At 30.7% G+C, this 13,340-nt stretch overlaps 1 protein-coding gene across 2 annotated transcripts in view; it reads right to left on the bottom strand.

The window, feature by feature from the left end:
• LOC129985297 (membrane-associated transporter protein-like) overlaps positions 1–13,340 on the bottom strand; it is a 47,111-nt gene that overhangs the window by 26,570 nt on the left and 7,201 nt on the right. Inside the window, exon 1 of one of the 2 annotated variants that reach the window (XM_056095273.1) lies at positions 7,426–7,684. The exons of the other annotated variant lie outside the window; for it this stretch is intronic. Coding sequence (XP_055951248.1) covers positions 7,426–7,483 — 58 coding nt within the window. The 5' untranslated portion in view covers positions 7,484–7,684. Of the gene's footprint in view, positions 1–7,425; positions 7,685–13,340 lie in introns of those variants that run through there. 2 annotated transcript variants of the gene reach the window in all.

The raw sequence follows: 13,340 nt of genomic DNA, 5'->3' as shown, positions 1-13,340 counted from the left end.
GTCAAAAAAATTCTCGTTTATGCCAAAATCATGCAAGCGTTCTCTGGGATTAGAGAGTGTGCGAGAAAGTTTTGGAGGGATCACTTTCGCTGGTTTAATTCGTTCTGTAAATTGCACAGATATTAAACAGCATACTTCTTTAGTTTTTCAACAAGGCAAGAAAATCATGCGATGAAATGTTTGATGAAACAATGAAAGCGATTTCGGTTTCAATCACAACGTTATGAATATTGTTGGGAAATATACAGTGCGCCATAAATTTGTGTAAACGCCATAAAATCATAATAAAAAAAGTAATTCTCGAAAAAAATTACGTTTTGGGAAGTATGTTCAAAAAGTCTGTAATATTTTCCTATTAAAAAGGATTCAAAAATGACCGATAGATGGTGCTCACACGTCAAACTGAGATGGTTTATGCAAATCAGGATAGCTATAAAACATAAGGCTGGATTCTTCATTCGATGCCAGCAGCATGTTATCGTTACTGGATCGAGCATTAATGGTTAAACTTTTATATAAAAGCAGTGAATCAACATCTAAAGCAATATGAAAGTTCTGCACGTTGAAAGGAATCAAGATGAATAAAAGCAATATTTCATTGAATGGGATATTGAATTTGGCTCACTGTTACGGGGGCTGAAATTAATCTCCGTTACCGTATACTGGGAGTTTGGAGAATCGTCCAAGAAATTTCAGACAATCCGCCAGTGCGGACTGCTTCCCTGTTGTACAAAGTGTCATAGAAAATTTGGCAGCCGAGACATCAACAGGGAGTATCAGAGCACGTGAAGTTGATAGAGTAACGGGAATTCTGGAAACATCGATCATCGCATTCTGCACGGAATCTTGAAATTACATCTACAAGATACAGGCACTTCACGAATCATTGCCAGCGGATTCAGATGAAAGAAAAGGCTTTGAAGCATGGGCGCTTCCACAAATGGAACGTGGCCCACAATAGTTGCAGAACACCATGTGAACTGCTGAAACCCACTTTTCATTACATGGTGACGTCAATACTCAAAACAGTCGGATCTGGGTGACATCAAACCCTCGTGAGATACGACCAAATCACAATTATTTGATGTAGTTTCACAGCGTCCTTCATTCGGGGCCCTTTCTTTTTTGAAGAGCGTTGTCCTGTATCCTGTTGTAAAACTTGTTCTGTCACTGCAAAACAGCATCTTACTCATTTGCGCAGCACAGACGTGCGTTACTTGCCATCACCTCCATGCAGGATGGTACCCCATCTCACTTTGCTCATTTCATCAAGACATTCCTCCTAGACACATTCACTGAGAACCGAATCATAAGCCGAGGATGTAAGATTAGGGGCCCGTACGATCATCAGAGTTTTCTCCAACGGGAATTACTTAGAGTTGCGGGAATTACATAAAGTTTCGTATATACAGGGGCTCTCCACCCACTTTGGGGGAACTTAGAGAGGACATTCAATGATTCATGGGTAGCATCGATGCAGACATACAACACTCAACTATAGTTACGATCCTAACTTGCTTAATAGCTTGTGGTGGCTGTCCTGTTGAACATCTTTTTTTACTTTAAAAAAAGTACGCTGTGTTAAATTACTGTGCTCTGTTTCCTGATTAGATTCTTCATTAAAAATTAAAATTGTATTGTTTTGCTTAGTACTTTTGGAGCCCATTTTTGCAAAGAAAAGCACTTCGTCACTGATTTGAAATTTAAAAAATTAACTTTTAGATGATATTAATTTTATTTCGGAGCACTTTTTTCTCCATTTTCATAAATTTTTCAGAAAGTTACCAAATATATTTTATAATAATATTTTTTTAGTTTTAAATAGTGTGTTTATACTCACACACCACATGATGATATTAAATGTAGTTTTTCATGTGCTCGTAATAGTGAATCGATTTAACCTGAGAATGTGGTTTCCCCCAAACTTCCTCGCATATTCTCTAATAAATGTGCTATTCCAAAGAATGTGTTATCCACGCCTTGCACAGCATTGGCGTACAATAGTTAACGAAAATAAACCTTTGGCTGGATTTCATTAAATCTATCGAGTCGTCCTTGACGAGTTTATTCGGCGATTAATCACTGGCATGCTGTTAATAGTATCCGCAAATCGAATTTGTATTTTAGAATCGTTTTTTCCAACCGATTCAAATAAAAATTTGACACAAGACTACAATTTTAGTCACAAAATCACATACCAAATTTGATATTTTTAAGTCTACGTTTTTGAGTTGTCGTTTTTACATGTTTCTGAAAGTACAGACAGACTGACAGTCACCCCCCCCCTTATTGGATTCTGCTCAGAATCTGATATACAGTGGGTAAAAAAAAGTATTGGCAATTGCCTTAATTTATTCATATTGACAAATAAATAAAATGTTATGCAATGTTAGCTGTCGTAATTAAATACAAGACATTTTAGATGTATAAAAATAGTAAAACTTTTATTTTAATTTGCATTTTCTACGTTTTTTTCTTTCAAAATCGAAAATTTGCATTTCAAAAAAATATTGGCAAAGTTTTAACTGCTATGCAAATTTTGTTACATTGAAGTCACGTGTTTCGACTGATAAGAAACTCTACCGGTATAAAGTCTGCAAAACTACTCCAAAAGTGTCTATGCATTATTTTGCGATTACTGAAGTAAAATGACTTCGAAATCGAAGGAGTTGGACGTCAGTGTTAAAAACATGATTATTAGGCTCAGAAATGAAGGTTTAACTTATCGTGCTATAAGAGTGCATTTGAATATAAGTTTATTTACTGTCAGAAGTGTTGTAAAAAAGTTCAAGGAAACAGGATCAATGGAAAATAAGACTAGAAGTGGACGGCCTCAAACATTTTTTACAAGACAAAAACATGCCATTATTAACAAGGTTAAGAAAAACCCTAAAATAAGTTCACCCCAGATAGCTAGAGATGTTGCTTTCACTTCGCAAAAGACTTTCAGCGTACAGACTGTACGGAATGTTTTACACGAGGGACGTTATTATGGAAGGGCAGCTAGAAAGAAACCATTCATTTCGCAAACAAATAGGAGAAAGAGGTTAGATTTCGCAAAATCCCCCGTTGATTTATCCGAAGAGTTTTGGAACACAGTTATTTTTTCCGACGAATCAAAGTTTAACATTTTCGGCAGTGATGGACGATGATATGTGTGGAAAAAGCCAAATACTGAATCGGAAAAGCAACATTTAACTGCTACTGTAAAACATGGTGGAGGCAGCGTCTTAGTTTGGGGCTGTATGGCAGCTAATGGAGTTGGCAACCTGTATTTTATCGATGGTATTATGACAGCACGTACATACATTGACATTTTGCGCCATAACTTAAAAATCAGTGCCCAAAATCTTAGTTTGGGAACATCATTCATTTTTCAACAAGACAATGACCCCAAGCATACAGCGAATCTCACCCGTGAATGGCTACTCTACAATTCTCCTTGCCAGTTAAAAACCCCACCTCAATCGTCTGACATCAATCCAATTGAAAATTTATGGCACCTGCTGGATCTAGAAATCAGGAAACATAAAATTTCAAGAAAAGACGACCTCAAACATTTACTCTTGCAAGAGTGGCACTGTACAACTGTACAACAAAGCCCTTAGCTTCCTCTATGAGAAATAGATTACAAGATGAGAAATAGATTACAAGATATAGATTGTTATAGATGCAGAAGGTATGCATACAAAGTACTAAACATATACTGATTTTGTTTTCGCTCATAATTTTGTCAATTTCATAATTTTGCCAATACTTTTTTTTATCATGTAAATTTTGGATTTTCTCGTAGATTTTGACTACAAAAATATTTAAATGAAAATTTCGTTATATTTGTTTGTCTTTTCTCCTTCTGTAATCGCTTTGTTAAAATAAAATTTGTAAACATACTTTGGTAGCAAATATGATCATTTATAGGCAATTGCCAATACTTTTTTTATCCACTGTATGTCTGAAATATAGAGTTTAAATATGTGAACCGAATTTTTTCCATCTAGCTCTCCTTGTTTTATAGTTATTGTGTCATCTTATATATTCGAACAACCGAACGGGGAGATTTCTTCTGAGTGGATTTTGCTGAAAATTTGATAAAAATCTACAAAATTGGTGTAAATTTCATCCGTCTAGATCAAAGCATTTTTGAGTTACTTTATCACAGAAACTTTCCAGTCTCGCATTTACATTTTTCTGAAAGTACAGATTGACAGAGGTCAACCTTTTATTGGATTTGGCTGAAAATTTGTTGCATGCCTACGCTATAGGTGCTAAATCTGTGCATCGAGTTTTGTCCATCCAGCTATATTTCTTTTCTACTTATTATATCGAACAGCCTGGTAGCCAGACTTCCTCTGAATCGATATTGTTCGAAATTTGATAGAAAACATCGTGCAGCAAATTTCATTCGTCCATACAAACGCGTTGTTGAGTTATCTTTGTTACAGAGAGACAGACGGACATTTTCCAAAAATGTGTTTTTCGAACTCAGGGAGATCTAAAACGTGGAAAACCAGAGATAACAAATCTAATTGATTTTTTTATCAGTTTGCCGTATAATTTAAAATATGGCAAAAGATGTACTAGATTTTATTGTAGAAATTCGCATTTGAACAGTTATTCGTATTTTTTTTTATCAAACATTTAACTTTGTAATAATCAAATTTAATAGAAATAATTGATTTTTTTTCATGCAATTGTGTATGTCGTATAAAAGATTTACAGATAGTATTAGCCTATAAGCATTAACATGTTGATAAAAAAGAAGAATATTGTTACGAATCTGTGATGCGGCTTCCCAGCATAGTGGGTTCCATAGGCAGTTCCAGTGCTTGGCGACCATTTGGCGACTTGGCAACGAATTTGGCGACTTTGGCGCCAAATTTTGATCTAATTTGGCGACTTTGGCGCCAAAATAGATTATACCCGAAACATCGAGAATTTTCCCGATCCGTCCAGTAGGAACGGAGATACGCCTCGAACGTTCTTGATTGGTTGAGAAGCTTCTAGCCCCGCCTCCTGATGCCTATAAAAGGAAGCAGTCCTGCCGCTGCCGAAGAGTGGTGAGTCGTGACCCAGCAGTGGTGAACCAGATCGGAGAGTAGTCGGAAGCGACAGAGAAGAGTAGTGCAAGAGTCGTCGTCGTGAATTGAGGAGTCAGAGTCGTGGACCAGTGGAGTCGAAGAGTAGTCGGAACCGACCTTCCAGAGATAAGCGGAGCAGCGACGGAGTGAAGCTAGTGCTGAACTAAGCTGTGTGCTACTGGCTGTAGTAGAGACTGTTGTATGCTGCACGTCTCGGCTAAAGATAATCGTCTTCTGTGCTGTATATAGTTGTCATCTTTGTGCTGTCCTGTGTGTCTTCGTGTAAATAAACGTCGTTGTTTGATTTTCTACTGCCGCCTGATGATTGAGTGTTCTCCACACCATATAACTCCCACTATCCAAACGAACCCAGGGAAATTTCGTAGCAATATATATATATATATATATATATATATATATATATATATATATATATATATATATATATATAAACTTATATGGCTACTGAATATTTTGCTAAAAAATATTTTGGTAAAAGTGCCGTGATAATTAATTAATTACATAAAAATTAATAAATTTTTTCAACATTTTGAAAAATAATTCATTTATTTATTAATATTATGTAATAATTAGTGAGGTTTATCTCAAAATTAAGTTTTCATATATAAAAAAATATTTTAATTGTAATTTTACCATTTCTATTAAACTGAAAACGAATTTTCCATACCCAGAAAAATTATTTTAATTCCAACCTTACCATTTCTATTAAACTCAAAATTAAGTTTCCATATAATGAAAAATTATTTTAATTCTAACCTTACCATTTCTATTAAACTCAAAATTAAGTTTCCATATAATGAAAAATTATTTTAATTCCAACCTTACCATTTCTATTAAACTCAAAATTAAGTTTCCATATAATGAAAAATTATTTTAATTCTAACCTTACCATTTCTATTAAATAAAAATATCGTAGATATCTTAAAAATTAATTAATTTTGATTCTAAATTGTTATTAGCTCTTAATTGGGGACGTGCGGTCTGTGATACCGCTAGCGATGGATTTTCGGTTACCCCTATTTTATTTTTAGCTCAATTGAATGTATTGACCTTGTAGCTTTCTGTTTTGTGACCTTCAATACACGCGCACTTTTTCAACCGATTTCAGCGGATGCTTTTTTTAAATAATTCAGTTATTTCTTTAAGCGCGGTCTCTAAGACCGCACCTCCCTGTTAGTGTCCCAGAGATAAACAAGACGTAGCAGATAGCGCTAAAATTTGGGTCCTGAAATATCATCCCATTTACTGATCCTATTATGAAACAGTGCTCCAGACACTTTTAAATGAAGCAGAAAGTGATTTTAGTGATAAAGATAATTGTACAGATGAGTTTTTCGATGAAAGTTCACATTCAATTCATTCTGATATGTAGGCTCAAACATAATTAATATTTCTAGTGATAATGTATTTTGAAAAATTTATAAAATATATTAATATACCAAGGTATATATATATATATATATATATATATATATATATATATATATATATACATATAAACAGAATTTATAGGTTGATTTTTGTACTAGTTCTTAATCTGTATGTTTAAAATGCCCAAGAAAACCGTGCTATGAAAGTCACACAAGTCGATAAAAAAGGGCCAATTTTACCCATTGTCAATTTTTTTATTTTTTATATAACTGTTGAATTTTATATTATATTGTCTTTTATATACCTTTATATACTGTAAAATTTAATATGATTTAAAAAGTAAAAAATAATATGTTTTTTTCAAGAATATTATTTATTGTAACATGTCATTTGAGAAAAAAGTGTATGTTCCAACGCATTTACTTTTTTCAATGATTGTATATTTTGAAAAATTTCTAAAATATATCTATATATCAAGAAAAATGTCTGCAAAATATATCGGCAGTTTTTCATAATAATGCATTTATTAGGAAATTTAATGTGAGTGTAAATGAAATGTGATCTCGTAGACCGCACCTCCCCAGTTAAGGGTTAGTAATGCTTGGTTAAATTTTATACTTCGCTTTAAAATTATCAACTGTTTATTGGAAATAATTTCTTCTTAAAAAACCATTTGATTCTATATACAATTATTGGAGAAGCTTTGGGATTTTAAAAATCGTCTGGTACAAATGATATTCTAGATTAAATTAAAAATTAAATTTCAGACGATAAAAGGTTTTTGCATATTGTTATAATTGATATAAATACATTTTCGAGATTGAAAATATTATGCATATACACATACATATTAAAAAAAAGGCATTAAAATATTTTCATTTCGAAGAATGTCGACAAATCAAAGTATATAATATTAATTTATATAAAAATATTATATTTATTGTTATATGCTTACCATTTTCAGCTGCTTGTTGTGACTCATTTGTTTTGCCTACTTCCGCTTTAGGATCCATTTTTTTGACAAAATAATGTAAAAAAAATCAATCTAATGCATCCAACTCGATATCAACTTAACGTTTACCGAACAGATTTAAACTGCAAGGTGCCGGTGGAATAAATGTGCAATATTTGGGAAAAGAGAACATTTAAGCCATTAAGGCGTCAGAAAAAATATTTGTCAATGCTTACGCCGTATTTCTTGATTCAGCAGACACTAAACGATTATGAAACCTTTACTCTTTTGACGAAAAAACATCGGAGGTTTTAAGGAGAGAAAAGCCGTGATAAAAGTCCAGATGATGGTTATTTTTAGATAGAACGGTTTCTTCTTAGATAACACTGATGCAAACACAGAGAAACAAACTATAAAGGTAAATAATTGGCATCACCCATTCATTAAATTTATAGTTTTGGGTAAAAGTTAATTCATTTATTAAAATTAGAAGTCTATCAATTAATTAATTTAAATATATACATAATAGTATCCCTACTTAATAAATTCAAAAGTTTCTGATGAAAAAAATTAACAACAAAAAATACATCAGATTTTTCATTATTTTCTTTCTAAAAACAACTATACACAATAAATTCTTTTAGGATTAAAGAAGATTTTGAATTTGAAAAAACCTTACTATCAAATAAATTTATTCTAAAAAATATGCAAATGTACAAACAATTTACAAATTTGCTTATTAAGCATTTCTTATTTAAAAACAAAACTAACAACAACTTTTTAAAATAGTTTTTTGACTTTTATATAGTCTTTTTTTTAAATAGTCTTTTGACTTTTAAATTGTCTCTTTTTAAAACAGTCTTTTGACTTTTTAATAGTCTCTTTTTGAAACAGTCTTTTGACTTTTAAATTGTCTCTTTTTAAAACAGTCTTTTGACTTTTTAATAGTCTCTTTTTGAAACAGTCATTTGACTTTTAAATAGTCTCTTTTTGAAATAGTTTAATGGCTTTTTTAAAGTAGTCTTTAGCCGACTTTGTTTCAAAATAAATTTCCCTTTTATTCAAAGGGATCAGAATTTTCTGAGAAATGGAAAGACTGGTTCTTTTATTTTAAAATTTATATTTCTTCTTATGAACGAAATCATGCTCATTTATTTGACTGAAATATGTATACTACTGTTACTAAACATAATTGCAAATTTGGCAAAAATATAAACGACATCAATTTATTTGCCAATATTTATTGAAATTCATTAAAGCAATCTCCTCCAACTGAAAAAAAAACACATGTGCAAACATTTTCTCTATCCTTAGAACATACATTAAAGTCTCTCTCGTTTAACTTTTTCTGCAGCAAATGTTCTTTTAGTGCATCAGTTGATTCATAATAGGGAATAAGAAAAGCGGTTTAAACCATAAAAATAAGGAAAAAATCACACATTACTAAATCTGGGAAATAAGAAGCTTGTGGAATTTTATTTAGTGAATTTTATTTGATAAAAGTTCATGATTAACTAATGATGCTGTAATAAGGAATATTATTTGATTGATCATGAGTTGTCTGACCGTCAGCTGTCAGACCATGAATTGTCTGATCACAACTAAGGTCTTTTTCGACGTTTTCTATATAGTAACTTGTTGAATAAAATCTCTGTTTTTTAAATGGCAATGCTAAGGGCTAATTTTCTGATCTAGTGAATACACTGATAATTAAATGAAATTAATGGTCTGCAAGAGAGCTATTTCTCTATGACGATTTCTGTACCTTTTTAAAAACACTTTACACCACTCGAATTCATTTTTTCAATAAATAGCTGTCTTAAAAAGCTTTTTAAAAGACCATATACTTTTGTAGCAATCGAAAAATGGAGATAAATTACAATGCATATTCTTTGCTCAATTATATGAATCATTCTTGAAAATTGACAGAGTTAACAATCTTATCTTAAAAAATATTATTTCCAAACGATATAAAGAAATTAAATACTCAGTGTTGCCAAATATTTATACAAAAGCCATTAAAGTATTTCACAATAGACTGCAAACGATTTCTTGCATATTATATCTTAGTCGCCTTGAAACCAGCTTGTTCGTAGGAGTTGGTTATATTTAATATATTTCATTTTAGTTAAATCATCTAGATATTATTTCATGATGATATCTAAGATACCGCGAATTTGTCAGAGATTCAAACTATATGCTTCGCTCAATGTATATATGAAACATTTTAATGGATATCAATCATATGACATCATGGCGCTATTAAAAATGTAAATGTGTGACTTATTTAGCTTATAAATTTTATAGTAATGCAACTTCACTCTTTTATCCGTTTCGTAAACTATATATATATATATATATATATATATATATATATATATATATATATATATATATATATATATATATATATATATATATATATATATATATATATATATATATGTATATATATCTATGATTCTTCTTTGAGTTTTAAAAATGGAAGAAAATCGGATGATGAAATATATATTGCAAACATGAGACATCAAATGGTCTTTTTTAAATATTATTTGGATAATATTCACAAACTGAGTGCAGGCGACATTCTCAGATATTACAAAAGTTTAATTTTGAATTTCCAAGATTCTATTCATTGCATTGATTTTTTTATGGGATTGAATGTAACTTTCAAGGATGAGGATAATTATATATATATATATATGAACATTGCGTTTTATTCGCTTTGACATTTGAGATTTGTTTTGTCAGTTTAGTTTGAAATATTTAATATTTCACTTGACGATGATGCATATATTGCATATTGACAGCAAAATTGTGACAAAAAAAAAAGGAAAAGGAAAGTTTTGATTAACAGAAAATTATTATTAATTGAGTTTAAAATAATATTAGTTATTAATTCTAATTCGTCCCTCAGGTAGCAATCGTCTGAATACCTAAACAATACACGTGTTAACTCTGAATTGTTTTGTTTTTTAGAGAATCAATCCCTCAGGAAACCCCACCAACTTGAGGATATGCATGATTCAAGGACAACATCGGGGTTGAAGAGCAAAAAACGAGTAATGGCAAAACCGTTTAGTTTATTTAAATGTATTCATTGGTATCTGAAGTTTATTATGGGTCTGAAATTTTATTACCATTTACAATTGCCATTATATCTACTGAAAGTTCTTTTTCAAGATTGGAAATATTAAAAATTTACTTGGGAATCAGCATTGATTGAGAATGTTTTACCTTTTTAGACATTTGGGATCCAAATCACGATTCCAAAATAGACACCTAACCCCCCCCCCCCCCGATTTAAAATGATAAAATTAATAACTTTGCTTAAGCATGTAAGGAAAGGAAGCAAAAATCACTTAATCTACTAATTTAGGTATCAAACTCATATTATAAGTTTGTGAAAAAATCATTTTTTTCTTTTTTGGTATAGTGGCGATTATTCTTGTGATTAAAAAGTTGATTGATTGATTGATTTAATAAGGTTTATTGGCGCAAAAAAATCAACTATGATTATGCAGTATAAAAATAAGGTGTATGCAAACATATGGTTCATAAAAAAAAGCATAAGTAGCATAAACCATTTGCATTTTACTGTTGTATATTCTTCAAAATATTTAAAAAAAGAACAATATTCAGATAAGATAGAAAAAAGATCCAATCATTTTTAAAAAAGTAAAAAGTCGAGGATGAGGTACTTTATGAAAAATGTCTTTTAAAGTAATACAAAAAGAATGAAAACATTGGATTCGTTGAGAATTAAAATGGGGCATTCTATAAGAGTGGGGGTTACTGTATATGAAGGGGGAAGTTACAACAAGGGCATTAAAAGGTTAATTTTATGAAAGCAGTTTGATTATTTATAATTTCAATGTATTCTTACTTAATTTCTGACTATACAAATTATGTAATACAAGAATACGTAATAAAATGCAATTTTGCTGGGCGAAATTTGTTTCAAGACCCAGTAAATCATTTTTGCAACAGTCCCCGCTTTTGCCCAGGACAGCCCTGGTTCAATTTAAATTGAAATGAAACATTACAAATTTTTATAATGTTAATCAGCAAACCTATTTCATTTGTTGTTACTGACGCAAGTAAAATCTGTCATTGAGAATTATAGTTCATCCGCTAGTGTGGCATGGAAATTCGTTGGGAGGTGCCGAAGGTATTTCCATCATAATCTGACCAAGGTTCAAATTTATGAGATCCATCTCAAAATAGTCTTCGCTAATCGTAGACAAATCCATATAATTATACTAAATTATTTGTCCACGAAATCAGTTCATATAAAAATTCTCTTGCTTCAAATTCATTCTCAAAAGTAAAAAATGACTTCCATTTTCAAGGTTTCTTTTTTTATTTATTTACTATAAGGATTACTTTTATCAGTCTTAAATGACAAATGTTTAAAAAATATATATACCCTTAAAACTGAAACCAGGATTTTTTTTTATGTTGTAGAGTTTTAAGGTAACCTTTGTAGTCATTTATTTCATTGCGAAATTTTTTTTGTTTGTTTGTTTTGGACAACAACCGTACGTGAATTTTCGTGCCGTATATCACCATGATTAAAGAAAGATCACCGTCACATTAAAGAAAAGCTTGACAAATGACACAACCCTTCGTTATGATTTATTAAAGAATGAAAACAGACATTTTTTTTTATCTCAAATATGTTATCTCATTGGATGTCTTATCTTTTAGATACTTTCACCCTTTAATGAGAAGATAATTTTGTAATGCTGAATTCTTGACCTTACAAAGGTTTTTTTTTTTTTTTTTTTCCGATTGCAAAAATTCGTTTCTGATTCTTTTTTTTTTTTTTTCTCATATTCGAAATATACAGAAAATAATGTAATCGAGAAAAAGATTTAAACTCGAAATTTTAAAGAGTCCTCCCGATTCGAGTACAAAAAATGCATTTTCGGCGTTATGTCTGTCTGTCTGTGCTAAAGATAACTCAGAAACACTTTTCTAGAAGGATGAAATTTGATATATGGCTTTATACTAAATTTGCTGATTTCTGATAAATTTTGAGCAAAATCTATTTAAAGAAAATCTGTCTGTCCGGCTGTTAGAATATAAGTTAACCCTATCGGTATATTAGGTACAGATATTTAATATCTAGAGTGCAAAAATCTGTCAAATTTTGTGCCAGATCCAGCTAGTAGTTGACCGTGTTTTGGTCTGTCCTTTCAAAAGCATGTAAATAACTCAAAATCGTACTGGCTAAAATATACCAAATTTGATACGTGATTTTGTAACTACAACAGAATTAATAATTTTTTTTCAGTCGGTTGGTTGGTTAAAGCGAGTCTAATAAACACATTTGTTTTTAAGGCACTATTAATTGCATACCAGAGATTAATCAACAAGAAAATTACCTAGAATCATACGTAAGATATTAAAAAATTTTAATTCACGCCAAAGTTTAATATTTCATAACAATTGCATGACAGTGCTATGCAAGGTGTTCTTCGCCTTACACAAGATTGTTAATTTTTTGAGGGGAGGGGGGAGGAGGAGATAGCACCTTTATTAGAAAGTAAACGATAATTTTTGGGACTTCTTCCACTGATTTAAGAGGATGGTAGTCTCTATAAGGCATTTTTGCGAATTATCCGCTTAGAATAAAGAAATTTCATATACATATTTATTAAAATATAAGTACATAAAACATCTTTAAAAAACTTTATAAAATGAAATGCATTATTTTTTTAAAATGAAGAATATATAATTTTTAAAAATTCAAAATATTCCAGGCCATTTAATTCTTGATTTTTCTATTATTTTTTCTTGTCATGTTATGTCAATTTATTTAGAACGATATTGTGTGTGATTTTGTAATTCTAATTAAAAATTCTTTAGAAATATTTTTATTCACACGTGCTTTATTTTTTAAAAGAATTTTG

This window comes from Argiope bruennichi, chromosome 9, assembly GCF_947563725.1.
Source record: "Argiope bruennichi chromosome 9, qqArgBrue1.1, whole genome shotgun sequence".
Lineage (NCBI taxonomy): Eukaryota > Metazoa > Arthropoda > Arachnida > Araneae > Araneidae > Argiope > Argiope bruennichi.
The sequence above is the reverse complement of the archived record's forward strand: the minus strand, read 5'-3'. Positions and strand labels throughout refer to the sequence as shown.